The 22274-nt window shown below is 38.2% G+C and overlaps 1 protein-coding gene and 1 long non-coding RNA gene across 2 annotated transcripts; both read right to left on the bottom strand.

Annotated features, from left to right (window-relative positions):
- Positions 1-5510: 5510 nt before the first annotated feature.
- Positions 5511-13411, bottom strand: LOC139140103 (alcohol dehydrogenase-like). The gene is made up of 6 exons (XM_070709131.1): positions 13157-13411; positions 12130-12290; positions 11087-11208; positions 10515-10700; positions 9438-9587; positions 5511-6036 (listed from the first exon to the last, which is right to left on the bottom strand). Exons 1-6 carry the CDS (start codon positions 13387-13389, stop codon positions 5923-5925), a joined length of 966 nt encoding a protein of 321 aa, XP_070565232.1. The 5' UTR covers positions 13390-13411; the 3' UTR covers positions 5511-5922.
- Positions 13412-14035: 624 nt separating this feature from the next.
- On the bottom strand, positions 14036-20579 carry LOC139140117 (uncharacterized). Its single transcript, XR_011553947.1, has 3 exons — positions 20332-20579; positions 14554-14686; positions 14036-14109 (listed from the first exon to the last, which is right to left on the bottom strand). It is a non-coding gene; the product is annotated as an uncharacterized lncRNA (long non-coding RNA).
- Positions 20580-22274: the final 1695 nt, after the last annotated feature.

Raw genomic sequence — 22274 nt, 5'->3', positions numbered from 1 at the left:
GGTCAGTGTGTTTTTAAATTTCGACACGGGCTCATACTTGCCTAAAATGCATCGTGCCAGCCATACATTTCATCATTCAGATGCATTTTTGGCGCACCCTTCGGGGCGTAATAACTTTAATAATAATAAGACAATTTTTTGAGCCCCCTTAAAGAGTGAAACTTGAATATATCATACATAAATATATCAAGATATCTATATGTTTAAAATTATTTCGGCGCGCCCTTTGGGCGCGTTACTTTAAACATCAAACAAAGTGTTCAGCAACCCCCAGCCGCATGACTTTCAATTATCAGATACATATATAAGAGAAATCTGGATGTTAATATTTTTCGGCGCGCCCTTCGGGCGCAGTACTTTTATATATCAGAGATATACTTGGGGGTTATTACACGAAGTTTGGGCGATACTGCGTCGTATTTGAGTGATGTGTCCGCATTTTGACTCGTTGCTGCGCAACTCGTCAAAATACGGACACATCACTCAAATACGACGCGGTATCGCCCAAACTTTGTGTAATAACCCCTTTATCATACATGCATGCTTCGGTTATGACTGTTTTCCTACGGACGTTCCGAAACAACGAAATCCACTGAAATCGACCTTGCTTGCTTGCTGTACTGATAAAAATTTGGTTGCTAAGGAGTGATGACAACCGTATCACTTCTTGATATTATTCCGCTGTTAGGCCATTCCACTTCAAAAGGAGGGTTTATGGCACACTTTTGAAGCGAACAATTTAAATAAGATGTCGTCACAGGTTTTCACACTTTAAAGAAGATTTATTTTTAGCTTAAAATGGCGGTGGAAGTAAAAAATAGGCTGGAGTGTGTAAAATGAGTGTGTTTTCGTGTTTTGAAACGTACACTCATCCCTTCGCGAAAGTTATGAGGCCGGCCAAAATCGGGTCAAAATACTCGCGCCGCGCCAACGTTCGATTTCAAACTCGATCGAGCAGCTGATCAGCATAAAGCGAGCAGCTCTGCGACATCTATGAATGCACAGTGGATATAATAGCCGTACCAGTCAGTTATCTCCAAGAATTATACATGTCCTCAGTCGTCAAATATGCCGAATTTACCATCTTAGAAAGGAATTTGTGAGCGGATTAGGAAAACGTGAAGTGAGTAGCGTCGTAACTCGTTCGTGATTATGTTGCTGTACGAATAAAACATTTCAAAGGTATTTTCATCGTCTGCTCGTATATTCTCGTTACTGTCTTGCCTAAATAGAACTAATTTTCTTTAACGACAACGTAAACGAAAGTTTTACTTTCCCTGGTATCTTACATTGTCTCCGAAACCCACACCGGTGTCACCGGGCACAATCATGACCTGTGAATTTCACTGACAGACCTGTAAAAATCGGGAATATATAGGCCTATGTGCACATCGTCTGTCGCAAGTATTTTCAGTGCAGTTGGATTTTTGTGGCCCATTTATGGCAGTGAACGATGTAATTCACCACTCAGATACTTAAACTCGTCAACAGGAAACTTTTCATATAGCGGTTCTGTCAACCGAGATCGTAATCTTCGGCAGCGCAGAGTAGACGACATGAAAACACCACCGTATGGGACTGGCCGTGAACGATGACAGGTGTCGGGTCGGCAAAACATACACATTTTCAATGCGTTCGTTTGTATGTTTTTGGTACAACTGTACTTGTACCTAAGTGCAATGCCCATGAACTGACTGCAAACAACAAAATTTTGACCATAATCACATTCACAATGACGTTTCGGAGTGTCACAAGTCTATTCGCTGAGCAGTTTTACATACATTATGTGAACATCCCAGCAAAGGTCACGCGTACGCGTCTGTAAGTAGTTCGGTTACAGTGAAAATATAATTCGTATTTTCACTAGTTAAAATACAGGTTCATATTAGTACCGTCTAAACAATAGGAGAATGGCAATACAGGCATAGCATGTATCAGAGAGATATATCAGAAATATCTTGATGTCTGTAAATTGAAAGTCTGTTTTCAGTGTTTTCAAAGTGTACTAATCATTATGAAATCTGCAGTTCATATGAAAAGCATGGCAAGTTCCTGTTACTTTTTTGTTTATGTGAGAATTTAGTAATAGAAAGCAACATGCATTAATATTTCACATTCACATTTTTCTTACAACAGTTCTGGACATCTGGTTATGCATAAAAAGTGTGTAATACATTCATAACTCATTCAGAATACTGTATACAAAGTTAAGAATTGTTACTTTTAAGTTCCTGCCTTACAACGTACATGACAATTTTATTAAAACACAGAATGACAGAATTTTTAAAATATACCCCCAAAATTATACATATACATACATATATATATATATATATATATATATATATATATATATATATATATATATAATATATATATATATATATATATATATATATACACACACACACACTGAATTATTGAATTTATATTCCACCTTTTGTTTTACCTTTGTCGCGCACAAGGGGGTTACCCTGTTTTCGAAAGTTGAGATGGGGAGGGGTCAGCCATTTTTGATGTCGGCAAAAGTAATCCACCACCCCCCCCCCCCCCCCGGAGAAACTGACCAGTCCTCAGCTATAAAATTAACTCAGTCTACATTACAGCGTGCTTTCGGAATTTCAAGGGAACTGAGCAGTCATCAAAAAGGCACGGCCGAATATTTGCCTTGCGCAGTGCGTAGACAAGGTCACAGGTGCTCATGGCAGCTAAACAGTGATTTTTGTTCAGTGTGTGCTTAACCACTCTGAACAGTCAGAGTGCCTGTGGACAAGTGAGACATGTCTCCTGATGATGTTTGTGATTCTGACAGATCACGTGTAAGGACACGTCTTTAATAATCCGGGTGAGTCCCTTAAAACTTGAGAGTTTGACCTGTCGGACATACGTATGATTAAACACCCTGATATCTCTGATATATATGTGTGATATATAAAAGTCATGCGCCGGAAGGGCGTGCTGAAAAATGTCTGATATATTAAGTAATACGCTCGAAGATATCTCTGATATATGTATGTCTGATATATAAAAGTCGGGCGTGCTGAAGAATATGTCTGATTATTAAAGTTACGCGTCCGAAGGGCGCTTCGAAAAATGCAACTGAATGAAATTTGTGGTTAACATGATGCATTTTAGGCAACTATGAGCCCATGTCAAAATTCAAAAACACACTGACCCCCTATTGAACATTTTAAAAACGTGGTACTATGACCAAAGTCAAAAACAGGGTGACCCAATGAATCCACCCCCCCCCGCAGAAGAAACTGACCAGTCCCTTAACATGAACTCAACATAACTCTCAACCTTGACCTGACAGTCAACATTCACATTTATGCAATTTTAATATCCCGTCCCACTATGCTGACCCTCACTGTTGTCACTTATCTTTCACAACGTTTTTTTTAAAAATTAGGAATGCAATGCATGTTCAATTTCTGTGTTCCCGCGTCAACTAGACAAAGACTGCACAAACAAACCATTCATTCTAAAGAGAACATAATTGGCGTCACCGTGTCACATATATGTTCACAGACGAGTATAACACCCTAATGAACATCGGCAGATATACTACGATGAAATTCGCATTATCCAGCTTCGTGGACTGAAACTTTCTGTCCAATATTTTGTGTGTGTGAGTATTATTAAAGTAAATTTTACTCTGTCACGTCCAGTTACATGAACATCAACTTTTGACAGTGTTTTCCGACTCTGTTGGGTTGTTCAGATAATTGTTCTGCCCAAAAAGTTACTAAATGTACGACATTCAACATGTTGACACAATCTGTATGCCTGTAAGATTCAATTTCATTGTTGAGAACTGAATTTTTCCTGATTTTTCCCACAGAGTATACATGCGGGATGCACCAACCAAAGTGATATCGAACATTAAGTTATTTTTCGTGTGTAACCACATACACATTGTAGATGGACGTCATATTGAATGGAAAGAACAACGAAAAGATGTGATATCATAGATTTCGATCATGGTGTAATCAGTCGATATTGGACGTTTAAGGAAATCATTATACGACTCACTTGATGGTGATGATGGTATATTCTCAATACAGTCGGTGCGAATTTCCAGTCTTATGATTATATGACATAATTAAATACAAAAAGAAATGTTTTAAATACGGGTTGATCTTGACTTTTGTTCACCTCTGTACATGGCTGTATTTGCAGAGAAATTTGTATGTGAAAAAATTTAAGGAAACAATCAGCCATTAACAAATTTCAAATTTGGGTCGAGTTACTGAAAGGACTTTGTAGTCTTTCAAGTAAACTGGACCTACGTTCTATCGATTGCCTTTCATGTTTTCATTGCAAAACGAATACTCTTGTCACGTGGCGTGGTCGAGTTAGGTAGCTACGGGTTATCGTTGATAGGCAGACTCTGAGGTGGAAGGTTTGAGTAGAAGAGACGGCAACAGGTACACAGAAATACTCTAATTCGTCGTACTTTATTAGCTGAGGAACATACAAGTTACACGGTATACTTCTATGACTTTGCTGTCTAACGAAGTCGTCAGGTCACGGTCGTATGTCCTCTCGGGCGTCTCCGGCGTTCTCCTAAATGTCCCGAATCGATATCCGTCTAACACAGTAAAATGCACAGTTTATATTGAGTGAGAATCTGAATATGTCACGACTTTAGTATTAACTAAAGACAATCGGCAAGTGAAAGGCAGGAAGGTCGCTCCCATCGAATTTCATCTACCAACAGGGTGGAACTATCTATCAACGCAGCATCAGGTCAATGTTGAAACAATAATGGGCTACTTCAAAGGCCGCAAAAATAAATATGGGAGATCCTTCTCACCATAGGGTACAGCAGTAAGTCCCCTGGGGTGGGGAGGGGTGTTAGGGATGGTTTTTTGTGCATTGGTTTACTTTATTTGATTTTGTTTATTTTGACTGTGATATTTCAAATAAAGATTCCAACTCCAAACCGTCTGATTGCTTTCTTTATTTTATTACAACAAGTAATTTTATTAATTTTGACTTTGGTATTTCAAATAAAGATTTCGACTCCAAACCGTCTGAGTGCTTTCTTTATTACTACAAGATTTAGTCCATATCTTCTCTTAAACATGTGTATACTCCACTGTAATTGCTCCGCAAACATTGCCAACGGCTAATCCACTATCCATATCAGCAGATTAGCCGTCACACACGTAGCCACATGGAGAGAAAGCAGAGAAAAAATTAAATAAATCTGAACAGACTGAAGGAGAGCAGCAACGTTACAAAATTGTTTATACACAGATTGAGTTCCTGACTACATTTTTCCTACCTTAGAATTTTAAAAAGCTAAGTCCAGGCTTTTAGCTCAATAATGTTATGTGCTGCTGTCGTTGAGTTGCGTTTTTGAAGAATGATAATGGTGGAAAGTGCATAATAATACAGCGAAAATATATAAAAGTCAGCGTGGACCCTCTGTTGTGCCGCGCAACAACCTAAACGCAGCCGCTGACGTTTTCACAGACAAAATACACAGACAATGTAGCAAATACCATGAAATCGTTTTTTATTGAAAAGGCATGCTGGCAGTACCAGACCTGTTACTTTTTTCATGAACGTGTTAGACAGATTTGGCCTGATATATCCATGTCTTGAATAGACATAAAAATGAATAACAGTTGGTGATTTTGTCCATCTCAGATCTCAGAAACAGAAGCGAGGGCTGTCCGTATTTAGGAACAGACATTCCTGTACACCAAAAGTTTACTGTCGGTCAGTTCATTGTGAGTCGTTACAATTAAATTCAAGGGTAAAATTCTAGGCAATCGTCGGGCTATATCATACTCTTGAACCTTGTCGATCAACGTACATGTAAAATGGAATAAAGATAAAAGAACAAATTAAAGTATCATAAGATTTCACAAAATATAGGATCTAACAGACAGTGTATCATTGTGAAACTCAATTGATATGCGGTGTTATAATAGCTCGCCCCTCAATTTCGTTGTTTTTCAACTTGTGCATAAGTTTTGGAACTTCAGATAACTTGTGCAGCTTGTAAGTAACAGGCGTTATCTGGGGAAAAAGATAGAAATGTAATCATGACAATCGGCCATTTCTTTTGTTTGAAGGGTTACTTTGATAAAATAAGTGAAATCCTGACCACCAAGGAAACTTTAAAACAACGAAGATATTCAACGGACAATGTTCAGTCCCTAGACTTACTCCAAGTTTGAGGGTACATAAATATCAAAACAAAGCAAATTGAAGGAATAAATTTCAGCAGACTGTCGCCTTGGTTGTAGGCTGTTGCTCAGATCATGGGGTGAACGCAATGGCCGACAGTCATCGCCAAGTTACTGCCAGTAACCCGCTGCCGAGAAAAGCAAATCTAACTCTCCCTAGCACAAAGCAAAACGTATATTTAAAGGAAGGGGGTCGTTGGAACTGCGCTTGTGCGACTTTCTTGTTTACAAACAACGTATTTAATGCATGGCATCTGGATGCATGAGTTAACATAGCTGTTGTATTTAAATTTTGCGATATATCTCATGACAAATATGTCTTAACATTCATCAATCACCAACGTACCTCGGAAATAGTGTTTGCATTGGTCGTATGGGTAACATACGACCTTTGACTGCAGTTCCGATGACCCCTCCCTTTAACATGTACAGTGTGGCTTTAACCATCTATCCTTTGAAGAAAGGTGCAGTGATCAGGGAGGGGTCTATAAAGGACGTGATAACCATTCTTTGTTGTGGCTCCTTCATATTACTAATACATTGATGTAAATAAAGTTCTTGTTTGGGCTGACAGAATAGCTTGGCTAAACTTGATGAAGTTGATAAAGCAAAATCCCTAATCTATATTTCTAATCTTGCAATAGTATGTGTTTTAACTATTGTCCTTCTGAAGTACATTTCATGGTAACACTACACCTAGGCCCTATAGCCATATTTGGCGACCCTGTGCTCACTGATGTAGATTGCTTAGGCCTAAAAAAAAAAATTGTGTGTTTCCGGTAACCCGACCTACCCTAGTTCAAACCCCCCGACCCTAAACTTTTTTTTGGACCTTGAAAACAAATCCCGCGAGATTGGCTGGGAAAAGTTTTAAATCACGCGTGATTTCATGACGTCATTAAACAACAATAGCGACTGCTTGTGCAAGCGTGTTTTCCGTAACATATGAGAAATGCGATCACGTTCAAGAAAAAATGTAAAAAGTGTGAGAGGCTCCCACCTAACTATCCAAAATGTTTTTGTGTCGAGTTTGTGTTTAATTCGTTTCAAAAATGTGTTCCTATATTCTTATCCGATTTTTTGTGTAAATGAAATTGTTTGTTTCACCTCGGATATTTGTGGGGAAGTTTGGATTAGTGTGTACGGTAATGTTTTGTTTGTGTGGGGAAAGCTTATGGCGATTGTAAAAAGTGTGAAAGAGGCTCCCCACCTAACTATCCAAAATGTTTTTGTGTCGAGTTTTGTTTGATTCGTTTCAAAAATGTGTTCCTACATTCTTATCCGATTGTTTGTGTTAATGAAAATGTTTGTTTCGCCTCGGATATTTGTAGGGAAGTTTGGATTAGTGTGTACGGTAATGTTTTGTTTGTGTGGGGAAAGCTTATGGCGAGACGCAGCCGGACCTATGGTGTTACAAAGTTGATGAGTGGCCCTTTGACGCTTGCGTTTCGAAACCCGAGTGTGGTTTCTCATCAGTCGCAATGTAGATTCTTTCGTTAGTTTGTGTTTGTGAAAATTTATTTTAATGTATTTTAGTGGTCTTGCTTTCGAATAGCGAGGCAAGAATATCAATGTTTGGGTCTCGTTGTGAGTCCGTTTGGTGGTCTGGTTTGTTTGGTTTTGTTTCTTTACTTCTGTAAATTTTGTTTTGACTAGTGTGTCTTTTAGGTTTTTGTTTCTCTTGTAAGCAATGATTGGTGATTCTGGGAATAGATTCCTTAGTGTTGAGTCCTTCTCCAGTTCAGCCAAATGTTTCAAAAGACTTCCCTTAAGATCTTTTGTTTTTATGTAAGGGCTGTATGTTGTACTGAAGATGAGTTTGTTTGTTGCTTCTGTACGTGTACTTGTACAGTTTGTTAGTGTATTACGAATACTGTGGTTTATTTTTTCTGTTATATTCGTGATTTCATTGTTTTTGTATTCTCTGTCGAGTAGTTTGTTTCTAAAGAAAGCGACTTTTTTAGTAAAGTCGTCATTGTTGTTTCAAGTGCGAGCGTATCTAAGGATTTCACCTTTGATAAAGCCATTAAATGTTGCTGTCGGGTGACAAGATTCTCTATGTAGAAATTGGAATGTGTCTGTTGGTTTAGTATGTGTTTTGATGTCGAGGATATTTTCTTTGTGGTATCTTGCACCTTTGAAAACTACTACATCTAGGAATGTAATTTCTTGTGTTGAGTTTTCGTATGAAAACTTAAACGTTGGGTGCATTGTGTGGATTTTTTGAATGAAGTTAGTGAGTTCGGTTTGTGTTCCCAGAAAGATTGCAAAGACATCATCTCTGAATCTTTTCCAGAAGTGAATGTTGTTGTGGTTGTTTACGATTATTTTCTTTTCAAGTTCATGAAAAGCAATGTCTGCTATCTCTGGCGAGGCATTCGATCCCATGCTGCAGCCGCGGGTTTGGCGGAAATATTGCTTGTTAAATTCAAAACTGTTGTGTTTTAGAATTAGTGAAATCATTTCTATTAAGTCTTCCGTGGTGGTTTTTTGATGCTGTAATTTGTTTGAAGCGAGGTTTGTGAGTTTAATGTTTCACTGACTAGCCGAATCGCTTCGTCGTGAATTGTGTTTGTGTCCATCGACACCACGTCGAGTGTTACAAGAAATGCATGTTGGGGGAAATTTGTTTTTCTATTTCTTGTATGAAGTTTGTTGTGTCTTTTATATTTGACGGTTGTTGCTGGACCAGTGGTTTTATGAAGTAATCCAGCAATTCTGAAATTCTGTTAGTGGGACTGGAGCAGCCACTAAATATTGGTCTCCCTGCAAACGTTGAGTTTTCAAGCGGCGGTTTGTGAATTTTAGGCAATAAGTACCACTGCGGGGTACGGATTTTTATGTTTTTTGGATCGAGATACTTATAAGTATCATGGTCGATGTGTTTGTTCTCGTACATTTTGTTTAATAGTTCGTGTACTTTGTTTACTGTTTGTTCTGTGTCGCACTGTCTAGTTGTGTATAATACTGAGTGTTGCGTAATTGTCTTTTGCATTCGTGTATGTAATCTTTTGTGTTGACAATGACGATGCCTTGACCCTTGTCGAAAGGTATTGAAATTTTCACATTTTCTTTTTTGCAGAGAAAAAAAAAATTACCAAAAAAAAAATTTTTTCCGACCTACCTACCCTATTTCTGAAGAGCATGTTACAGGAAACACACAATTTTTTTTTTTTGGCATGCTTATCTAATTGACCCAGAACGGCCACATATCGTTTGTCTTTCACTTACCTGACCACTAGCCACTAAGTCAACGACCTCCTTCATTTGTTGCAGGCTGCCTACGTAAATTCCCTGTATACCAATGACACATCTGATGAGTGTTGGTAGTTCCATTTCCACCGTGTCACCATGCAATCCAACACAGACGATCACACCACCCTGTATCGAGATGCAATCTGCGTGTCATTCAGTACTTAGTCGACAAATCTGTCTAACAGACACTCATACAATCCATATTGTTTCTTGTTAATTACAAGTCTTTCTAAAAGCCACTCACACAAACCATACTGTTTCTTGTTAATTCTTGTTAAGGCTTGGCACATCTATCGCTCATCAGTTTATAATTGTTACTCAGCAGTCACAAACGTCTGAGAATGTTTCCGCGGTCCACATATGAAAACACGCTACCTCAGTTAATGTACTGTTTAGAACAGATTGCCATAGGCCCGCTATCCCTAAGTCTTGCCGGATTGGAGTATCAACTTACATCAATATCTGTTATCATTATTAATTCGAGTACATTATGTAGGATTCCAGAGTCTTTCTACAGTCCAAGTCACCACTCGATGTGAAAAAACAACTACACTGGTCTATTAGTGCAAGATCCGAGGTATAATGATATTCAAATATGCAGATTACCTTAATGAGCATTGTTTTGGTATTAAAATTCTATGCTAATGACCCTTAATCAATGTGGAATATTCATGTAGCTCGCTCGGCTCTTGCATTGTATAACACTGGTGGCGAGAAGTGTAAGGAATTTTTTCGTGAAAAATGACGATACTGACCCTAGACCCACTCTTTCGACAACTGACTGGTGTCACTGAATGCAATTTTAACGTGTCCAATGATAGGATGAAAAGGCGAGTATCCCGTTGCAACATTCCTTGTTATCAGAATTTAAACTGAGTATTCTCTTGAAAGGGAAAGTCAAATTACAGGCTCTTCATATAATGCTGAGTCAATGGCCCGACACTGTAAACAAGACAGAGACAGAGACGACTATGACTATAGTATGAGTATGTAACACCGTCTCTATACTTTGATACCTCATTCGTATGGGAGGTGACATTTCATTTCTCTTACCGGTAGAGCTGATTTGTAGGCCATGTTGAAGGTCTGCTTGGCGCCAACGAAATCGATGATAATGTGCGGCCCACCCTCGTGAAATGCAGATTTCACTTTTTCCAATTTTTCATCTTCTGAGCATCCCATATCTAAATGGATCGTCTTAGAGCACCCAAAGTCCGAGGCTAAATGCAATTTGCTTTCCTGAAACAATCGATTGCGGTACATATACATGAGAATATGTGTCAAGTTTTTAAAGTATCAGTACTGAATCAGAATCTGAGCAAGTGTTTGCTTGACTGACAAACGTATTCTTGACTGGCATGTGATTTGGAGTCAATGTCTCAAATATTTGAAGTTGACAACAGCACATTACCTGTCCACTAATTTAAATATAACTTTTGTTGCGTATGTAACCATATTGTGTAAACTAAATCTAAAATGTATAGCCGCGTCATCTCTACGTTTATTGCAAGATTGTCATCGGCACATTGTTTATCAAAACATGACGCACCACAAATGCTATCCCTGCTACCTTTCCTGAAAGCGGTGTTATACATGATGAGAGTTGAAGAAAATGCGATGCTTACCATTGCGTCTGAGCCGACCAATTCCACCCGGTCACCATATTTCGATAACACCAACGCTTTGATCAGTTTTATTGCATACAAACCCAGTCCCCCTGCTCCGATAACGAGTATGCCACATTTATCTGAAAACGAGTTGTAAACAAAAATGTTTGATCTGGTAGTACTGCAGGACAAGGGGCTGTATTCCCTCTAATATTATTATTATTATTATTATTAAAAATTGTTTAAAATGCACTACACGTACGTCTCAGTGCATTGTACATAGCTGGATAAAATGATTTAAAAGTACAACCACGCAAGAAAATTAAAACAGAAAATTACACATAAAACTGAGTAAAAAGATGGGTTTTCAAATTGCGCTTAAAACTATCTACACTTCTGGCAGTCTTAATTTCAAATGGCAAATCATTCCATAGTAAGGGTGCACATACTGAGAACGCTCTCTGTCCATATGTTTTGTTAAAATTGCCACGGGGCTGGGTTAAACATAATTTGTCACGTGATCGCAGGTCTCTAGCTGGTACATATAAATCTAATAAATCTCTCAGATAAATAGGTGCATTTCCATGGATAAATTTGAATGTTAGCAACAAAATTTTAAATCTGATGCGAGCCTCTACCGGTAACCAATGTAAATCTTTGAGAACGGGTGTGACATGATCGAATTTGCGCGTACGAGAAACTAACCTCGCCGCGGCATTCTGCAGACACTGTAGTCGTGCAAGTTGTCCTCTAAGGATACCAAACAAAAGACTGTTACAATAGTCTAAGTGGGAATACCGAAAAATAAACATTTATAATTGTGATAAATCATTTCCTCAATAGAAGTATCTACTCCTAAGCTAAGATCAGCATAAGATCCTACAAAGTCAACTAATAATTCACCTTCTAATAAGAAAGATAAGCTTTTGTCTCTTCTAGGTTACGGTCGGAATAAATTTCCTCGACACAAACATTGTACGTGACAGAGGGGAGGGGTTTGCATCGATTAGACTTTGTAACACTATGAAGCTAATAAAAGTAACACTGTTTGCTTCCTTTACCTCTGACTGAGAGTACAGGGTCGATTCTTGTCATGGCGTGCTGAACAGCGTTGTAGGACGTCAGAGCTCCACATCCCAATACGCCAGCCGCTTCTACCTCGATGGAGTCCGGCAACTTGATCAGGAAAGCAAACAGGGGAACTGCTACGTACTCAGCAAATCTGCAGCACGTGTGAAATATCAAAAATTGTATAATATGTAAAGCAAACTAATTTAATTAGTTTTAACACATTGTAAAGCAAACTAATTTAATTAGTTTTAACACATGTGTATACACACCTACAGACACAGACAGAGCCACACAAACACATTATTGTACTGGCTCTATATGCACATGCAGACTAGTAACAGGACTGGTATGTCATTGATTCTGTTTTACAAATTATGAAGTGAAGAATATCTATTAGGCGAGTTCTCTCTCTTCGCCAATTGCAGACTCTGGCTTGTCTGTACAAGAAACATGAGAAGTCTGTTGTGGACGACTACCGAAAGCCAGTGTTTTATCACAGTCTGCTTGCTATATATGCACCATGTCGCTACCAACACCATGGATGTAGCCTATACCAGCAAAATAGATTTGCGTCCCTCAGGTAAGCCAAATTTTAATTGTGGACAGTGAATCATTCACTGTATATGACGTCGGTCGCGTGGCAATACGAAAAAAAAAATAATTATTGCGAAATTCAAAAAGTGCCTCTCTACCTCTAAAACTAACATTTTGGCTTAAACCTATCGTTCTCGTACTGGTTGTAAAGGTCGCATGCTGTTATTCAAGTGAAGAATATAGGCACAATATTGAGCAAGTTTTCCAAGGCTGTTGAATTTATCAACAGACGACGCCACGACATGAATAATGTCATATGATAATTCTGGCGATCACACGATTACAGCATCTGGGCCGAGTACTTGCAGTTCGATACTGGTTGTGATTAGAGATTCTTGATGCAAGTTTAGAGAGTGGCAATACAATTTGATTAACAAGTCTTCAATATTGATAAGGTAAACGATTCAAAGTTAATCACTTTACCCTCCATTGGCAATGAGACCGAGTACTTTCTTTTCCAGCGGTGGTGCATCACACAAGGGCGAGTTCCCCTCGATACAGTATTTACATTTTCCACAACCAAGCCATGGATATACCGCTACTTTATCCCCTACGGCAAGTCTATCTGGATTTAAGGCAGAGTCCCCGATGGCATGGATGCTTCCTGCGATTTCATGACCTGCATGAGTAGAATCAACATATTTGTTATAGTCCATCCACTGGCCTTGTCTAATTGTTTTGTGTAAATACCTTAAAAGTTTTCACCACTGTTGATGACGAATCACACCAAAAGCACACAGATTTTTACGCGTTTCTTGGGGTTCCATGCACTTTTAGGGCAACTGTGGTGGATATATCTGTTCGCCATCTATGAAGATATCTATACATCATTTCTATATATTTCTATATAAGCAACTTGCTTCTTGAGAAGCAAGTTGAATACATATTCATCTTTGTCAAAGTACAATAGCTAAACTTTCGCCTATTTTATATGTATCATCCATGTTTTCATCATTTATTTTTTCAATGGAATTTTCCCTGTTATCAGAAAACACCTATCGAATAAAATTTCCAGCTGAAAGGCCCATGTTATCACTGGTATTCTCCTATTTTAGAGAATATGAACATTAATCCTTGGATTAATAAATTTAAGTTAAAATAATCATTGTACAGCAATGATGGGGTTGACACGGTTTTTGAAATCTCTGGCTACCCGGCCTTCTTTCAAGTCTTTATTTTCACCTTCATGTAAAGTATAAGAGTATACAGAACATTGTCGTGTAGCTATTGTCGATCTTGATGTAATGTAGGACATCTATGAAATCTATTTCAGATAAAAGTGACTAAATAAAACTGCATTTCCCTGGAATGTAAGGGCTTTTCTGTGGTTTCTTCCACTTATGCACATCGCTGTGACACATTCCAGCTGACATAACCTTAACAGATCATTGATATGATTGAATAATGCAAGTTGACGCAGTGTCTGCATGCCTCTCGAATTTTCGCGCGAGATTTCGCAACTATGAAAAGAGAATTTGTGTATGACAAAGACTAAAACAATCACTCGACCCCTAGTTTAATACTCAAAATTGAAACAAAGTCATCGCTAAGGCACTGCACTGATGTTTTATAAGTGGACGGACCTTCAAAGCCCACATCATGCCCATTATTGACTCAATTACAGGACAAGATGCATGACCAAGACAGCGTCTAGTTTACAGTTTGAAAGTTCAACACATGCTTCATATCGCTACCCATCAAGAAATTTATATTTTGTAATGTGGAAAGCATTAATGTTGTCTCTCAGTATTCATGTAAGATATTTATCATTGGAAATTTTCACAGAATTGTTGATTATGTTAGCTATTTATGAGTAATACCTTAATTATCGCGCCCTCTGATGGCACGGCTGGAAACTCATGGTCGGTGATGTATTGTAAATTTTTCGGGTAACACTCGAACATTTTCACACACTTCATAGTTTTACTATCCGCCATATTCGCCACTGGTTACCTAACATGAAAGTAAAGAAAACATTTTGAAATAAGTGTACTTTTATATCATGTTGTCGCGGCAATATCTTTCTTGGACCATGTTTCGTAGTTCGACATTGTTTGAAGACAATGCCAAGTTCCAATTTTCCCCATTCAGTGCACAAATACACCCTAAAATAAGCATTACGAAAGCTTATTTTCATATTCTACCCCTTTGGTTTAGATTGTTTAGATTTAGTTTAGATTGTTTATGCATATGTGCAGGTCAATTGGAACGTTTTATCATTAGTTAAACACGATTTTTTCACACTATGACGTCATTGTGTACGGATTGCCATCGTTCAGCGAGTTCGTATCTGGCACCATAAACTAAAGGTCAAGGTATTCCACCCCATGTGTAACATATCGCTTACTATCGCTGATATATAAATGAATTGTCGATCAGCAGCCGTTATAGTTTTTCTGCTAATTTTTATGACAAACGCGAAGAATTCCGAGTATGTATCCGAGTCTCGCATACGAAGGTTTGAACTCAAAATTTCCGTCTTACGCACTTAAGCTTCCAAATGACTATGATAATGATTGCACTATTCACACACATCACATTTGCATACATGAATGGCGTTGCTGTACCACTGAGCGACATGGTAAGGAGTCTCAGTATTAAGGTACAAGTTAGTTACGAGAATTGTAAAATGATGTCGCATTGTATTGTGTAATAGTCGGACCATTAGATCTTGGGAGGGGGTGGTCAAAACAGAAAAAAAATTTTCAGAGCAGAAAGTTAGGGGAAAAAAAATCTTCAAACTAGTTTGCAAAATAAAAAAAAATAAGAAGACAAAGGCGTAAAAAAAATCTGCAAAAGTCTTTAAAATTTGGAATTTTTTTTAGATTTTACCGACAGTAAGCAACTTTCTGTATTTTTAATACATCCTCCCGGCACATTTTTAATTTTAATTTATACATTTAGAGTGACTGTATCCCTTATACTGGAAGTTGTGATTATCTTATCTTTTCAGGACTTTTGTATTCTGATCACTTGAAAATTATGAAATTATAGAGCCTGTTTTCTACTTGTTTCCTGCGTACAAACCAAGCAGGTACACTAGGTAAAACATTGAAACTATGGTATGGTTGTCAAGACAGAAAGTTGTATTTGCCTTTTAAGATCAAGGTAAACAGATGCAGGCCACATCAGTTTCATTTTTTTCACAATATTTTATTACAATGATGAATGCAAGAATGGGTGAACAAGTAGAAACACGTCAATAATGATAAAACAACATATCAAGTCATTATGTATTATTTTGCTTTTAAAAAGGCATTTTCAATTCTTTTTACTCAAAAAACAGCCTCAAATAACAACAGCAACACATGTTTTAACATTTAACAATACACTACGTAGAATGCCATCTATCCAACAAATCTCAACACAAAAACACATAAAAGGATTGAACTTTGAAATTTTCTCGATAGCAAATACTGAATAAATCTGCATGTTAATCGTTTTTGTGTAGCAAATTTCAAAGAAATTGGACAAGCCCTTTCAGAGATTACAGATCTTTTGACCATGAATGGCATAAATTGCCCAAAAAGACAAATATTGAAATTTCAACACATCTATACACATCCAATCAATTTGGACATGCTGCTACAGAGAAATAGATGTTTTGATCAAAAAAGGGCAACAATTGCTCTAAAAACACAAATATGCAAATTTCACTATATTATTTAGCTTATTTTAGCTTCTCAGCTTGTCAAAATCAATTGTAAATCATGAGATATGCATGATGTTTGGTGGGGTGAATGTAGGCATTTCACCACGCAGTAGAAAGGGAAGCCAGGAAACCAAAATAGTCAATTTTCAAAACTATACGAAGCTACTGAGGAGCAAGAAGACCATGTTTCAGAGGAAGATGTGTAATCCGAAAAAAATGCTCCCAAAGTGCCACCAAATAACACCATTTTTATCTCTATTTTTCAAAAGCTCCAACAGCAGGAGGGGGACACCCCCCTCCTGACCTCCCACGGCAAAAATACTCCCCAAGTGCCACCAAATAACACCATTTTAATCTCTATTTTCAAAAGCTCAAACGGCACCTCTTCCCAGTGACCGCTTGCGTGGCCGCTTGTGGTGCTTGGCACCACATGTTTGCCCTCTTTATCTTCAGACAGCGACGAACGAAAAAAAATTTATAAATCTGAAAATTTACTCTGAAAAAAAAAATTGCACAGCTAATCTCAATTGGAAAAAAAAAATTTCAGAAATTTACAATAGTAAAAAAAAATCACAATTTCATTGTGACCACCCCCTCCCAAGGTCTAATGGTCCATCCCTAATAATCCAACCTTAGTGCGGCATTTAAAACGATACTGATTTCACGACTATGCCTCACAAACTGTTGAAGTTCATACCTCCTCTCAGCACCTTTCTCGAAGATCGGGCACTATAAGGACAAGACTCCAGATGCGTGTCAACAGCGTACAATCGTTTGCATATCGCATGTTGATGTGACCTCTTTGTGACATGAAAAGTACGGTCAAATTAACTTTGCACAGCTTCCATTCTCTTGACAATCCAAAATCGCAACGCGTTACAGTGAGAATTGGACCTCGACCTATTTCAGTATACATTGGTATATTTTGTGACCCTTCATAGGAAATCATAAGCAACAGAAGGCTTTGTTGGGATGACGTTATCGACCTTGGCATTGCATCGCATCGCATGTACGATGATGTGGAGTATCTCTCGCACACTGATGTATACGATTGACACAGGAAGCTCATAAAAGTGACGATTACTCAGACATATTGTTGTGGATTGAGATGATTTCGAGAATAATATCAGTAACAACGTTTACGGTGGAAAGCGTGTTGTATTATGAACTTCCATAACTTACATCGGCCAAGGTTACCACCAAACGTTAGAACAATAGAAACAATAGACCTAGCCTACGTACGATGTTCTCGCAGTAGCGATTGATAATAACTGGCTACGAAACAAGCGACCTAACGTCCTATATAACTCCGCAGAGATAAGAGATGTGGAAACAGAGTAAATAAATGCAGTGTTTTGTTTTGCAACCCGGGTATTAGTCGGCTTTATTTGAGTAAATAGTAAATGCAAATATCCAAAGTGGAAATGTGACATTCTTACATATACCATTTTATTGTTGTATGTAGACTTTGTGATATCTATTTTGACTAAAATTGAGAAAAATTGCTCAAGGAATACAAAAGTTCAAATTTTGCTACAATTTTAAGGAATTCGACTAACGGGAAAAATTGACCCAAAAATTCAAATATGGAAATTTGCCCACAATTTGAACAAACTTGACATAGGTTACCTTTAAGAACCTGCATACTAAATTTTAGAGCAATAGAATCGGCGGTTTCTTTTCTGAGAAGAAGGTGGGTGTTGACGAACGAGAGAGACGACGACAGACAAGTATCTTATAAGCTCGGCGTCATTGACATTAGACCTAAAAAGTAATCCGGAAATAGAATTTTAAACTTTATTCCTTTGTTTTGTTGACCAATTCGTCTTTAAGTTAAGTACTATGCGTTGGCAGCTTCCTTAATTTATAATAGTATTGTATGGGGTTGATAATTCAAAGATTCGGCAAGAAACGCCTGGGTATGACCCGAACATGACAAATTTGTCTATACATTGTTATTAGAGTGTAACCAATAACATTTTACTTCTTGTCAACCGAGTAGAATGCCGGGATATAGGATGGTTTATTTGCGTCCCAACAATAGAAATGGTCATCACAGCGGCAACATATTTTCACCTCGGGCATAATAAACCGAGGCAAAGTTGTAACAAATACATTATTAAGCGGTCGGAAGGTATGTTCTTATCACGATAATGAAAAAGGATGTGATATCGACAATATCTTTCCTGACATCGAATATAAACGGGATTGATGAGTTAAGATTATTATCATGTTTCTACCATGTGTCTAAACCCTGAAAGAAAGTCCGCTATTGTGTCTGGGAATCATACAGTACGTGTTACACCAATAATTTTACGTCTACCTGATTGGAAAAAATAATTTCGTCACGAAAATGAAAATTACGCGATATCAGCAAATTTGTCCCGACATCGAACACGAAAGAGTTAGCTGTTAAAAAAGAGTTGATATGCGTTCCGTGTACATTAGGAATAGCTGAATATATCATACCAATACTTACTGTCGTTACATAAGTAATACTTTATTTGGTATAATTCTTGAGTACTAAACGTTACTACTTATTGACTAAATTCACACAAAAACTAGAGCGAAGTTAAACTTTCTAACTGGTAAAATGTGACCGATTGAATAAATTGAACAATGAGATGCATGTTTGATGCAATGCAATGCGACCTGAGATGATCGATGACTGTAATGCGCTGGGGTTTGTAGATTTGCAGACAGGTTTATCACGGCCGATTGCAGTAATATTACGCGAAAATGCCAGCATTTAGGCTGACCAAACTATTGTCGTTGAATTCACGTCTCCATATTAACGGCGATCGTTCTCTGACAACAGCGTTAGTTTTTTATCATAAGCCATACTTTTGCCTTCACCTGGATTAAACTGTCTTGCCGACAAAACTGTCACATGGGTAGAAGTGACAAAGATTTTGATTTCGCTAATCATTAACGCCAGAGACCATGGAAAATATGTTCTGTACATGAAGGTGGGGGAGTATGCGAGCTCTTTGTTTCCATGGTGAATGTGTGCCTGGAGCGACGCGATCTGACAGAGCTGCTATACCATATTTTAATTTGACGCTCAGCTCATATTAGCGCTCATTTGCTATTTACAACAAACGAACTGCGCCATCGAACACTTTGACGCCCTCTATGTTAATTTTGAGACCCTGAACTAAAACACCTATGCCAAGATATTACTTTTTTTTATCAAAATTCTCTCTACAACAATAAACAAATTCCTATCTACAAAAGGATGCGAAAGACTGACCCTTGGTTTAAACATTGCAGTGATTGTTGTTTTTGTGGCCTCGCTCGTGAGCAAATTGTTTGATCTAGGTCACGCCTGCCAGGTAGTGACAAGGCAGAATAATGCGTTCAAACAGTTGATGGCTGCCTGGTAGAACCAGAAAACTATTCTGCAAATTTAGCTGTGTTAGACAGAAAGTAGAACATAAACGTAAATCTAATCCAGTCTACACGACGACGTGCTTCGGGATTTCAAGGGAACAGAGCGGTCATCTAAAGGTACGGCCGAATATTAGCCTTGCGCAGTGCGTAGACAAGACCACAGTTGCTCAGCTTGGGTGTATGGTTAGTGCATACTTAACAACACTAAACACTCAGAGTGCCTGTGTACAAACGTCTGTGAGCAATGTCTTCTGATGATGCTCGCACTTGCAAATACGTTTCGTACAAATGTGATTCTGACGAATCACGTGTAAGGCCAAGTCTTTCAAAATGGGAGCAAGTCCCTTAAAATTGGAGTTTGACCAGTCGGCCTTTAGTATCACGACGACTTGCCTCACAGCAGCTCGATATTTTGCCGGGGTGTTCTGGTTTTGCCATCCAACCACAAAAGCCACACAAAAGCCACAACTCCCGGGCACTAGCAAAACCTCGAGCTACTGAACTGCAGCAACATAATGACAAGTAAATGTTGGCATTTGCACTCGACAATTACCTCTAGATCTGATGTAAGGATGACACCGATGACAATTGAAATCAGGACTGGTCTCGCCGGGTTTCGTCAGCGGTATGAATTGCGTTGTACACAAGTCAAGCCTCAGAAGTCTTCTCCTATGTGAGGCCAAAAATCGTTTGCTAGTTGCTTGATTGCAGCTGTTCAGAAACTGTCCGCCATGCAACAGTTTCTCTGCCTTGATCAGACTGTTTACGCCGCGACCTTAACATAAACTCAACATGAACTCTCAACCTCGACCTGACAGTCAACATTTACATATACACACTTTTAATACCCCGTCGCATAATGCTGGCCCTCAAAGTTGTCACTTATCTTTCACAACGTTTTTCAAATTTAGGAATGCAATGCATGTGCAGTTTCTGTGTTCCCGAGTCAACTAAACAAAAACTGCACAAACGAACTATTCATTGCCAAGAGAACATAATTGACGTCACCATGTCACATATATGTCGACAGAAGAGTATAACACCTAACCCTAGTGAACATCGGCAGATATACTACGATGAAATTCGCATTATCCAGCTTCGCGGATTAAAACTTTCTGATCAATTTTTTGTGACTATCTTTGAAGCACATTCACTCTGTTTCGTCGAGTGACATAAACAGCAACTTTTGACAGTGTCTTCCGAATCTGTTGGGTTTTTCAGACAATATTTTTTTTGTTCTGCCAAAAACATCATAAAAAGTATGATATTCAACTTGTTGACACAGTCTGCATGCCTGTAAGATTCAGTTTCATTGTTGACAACCACAGACAAGGGTTTCTCCTTGTCTGTGTGATAACTGATTTTATTCTGATTTGTTCCAATACAGAATACATGCTAACCGAAATGCATATCTAATATTAATTTATTTTTGCAAAATGATGATGATTTTAACCATATAGATGTATATGATATTGAATGGAAAGAAAAAGAACAAAAAGTGATATCATAGATTTCATCAAGAAATAAGAGCCAACAGAATGTCGATCACGGTGCAAATCAGTCGATATTAGGCATTAGGGAAATTCTTACGACTGACTTGATGGTGATGATGGTATATTCTCAATACTGTCAGAGAGAATTTCCAGTGTTAAAATTATATAACATATTAAATACAAAAAAAAGAGCTATTTTAAATAGGGGTTGGTCTTTAGGTTTTTTGGCTTTGTACATGGTTGTGTTTGCAGAGAAATTTGTATGTGAAAAGTTTTAAGGAAGCAATTAGCTATTAACAAATTTCAAACTTGTTTGAGTTACTGTTTTCAAGTTAATTGGTTGTGCTATCTGCAGATCGCCTTTCATGTTTACATTGCAAAACGAATACTCTTGTCACGTGGTATGGTCGAGTTAGGTAGCTATGCGTTATCATTGATAGGCAGACAGAAAGAATTAGGCATTAACAAATTCCAAACCTTGGTTGAGTTACTGAAAGCCTCAGAGAGGACTTCGTAGTTTTTTCAAGTTAACTGGTGTTACGGTCTATAGATTGCCTTTCATGTTTTCATTGCAAAAGGAATACTCTTGTCACGTGGCGATGGAGGAGAATAGCTATGTGTTATCGTTGATACGTACACACTAGGGAAGAACGTTGGAGTAGAAGAGACGGCAACAGGTACGCAGAAAAATTCTAAGTCGTCGCACTTTATTAGTTGAATAGCATACAAGTTACACGGTATACTTCTATGACTTTGCTGTCTGACAAAAGTCGTCATGTCACGGTCGTATGTCGTCTTCGGCGTCTGAGCATGTTCTCCCTAAAACGTTTCCGGCAGTCTCCTAAATGTCCAAATCGATCTCTGTCCAACACACTAAAGTGCACAGATTATGTTGAGTGAGAATCTGCATATTGTCATGACTTTGCGTCTATAATTAACTAAAGAGAGTCGGCAAAGTGAAAGGCAGGAAGGTCGCTCCCATCGAATTACATCTGCCAACAGG

This window comes from Ptychodera flava, chromosome 9 (genome assembly GCF_041260155.1).
Source record: "Ptychodera flava strain L36383 chromosome 9, AS_Pfla_20210202, whole genome shotgun sequence".
Lineage (NCBI taxonomy): Eukaryota > Metazoa > Hemichordata > Enteropneusta > Ptychoderidae > Ptychodera > Ptychodera flava.
This window is presented reverse-complemented; position numbering and strand designations above follow the sequence as displayed.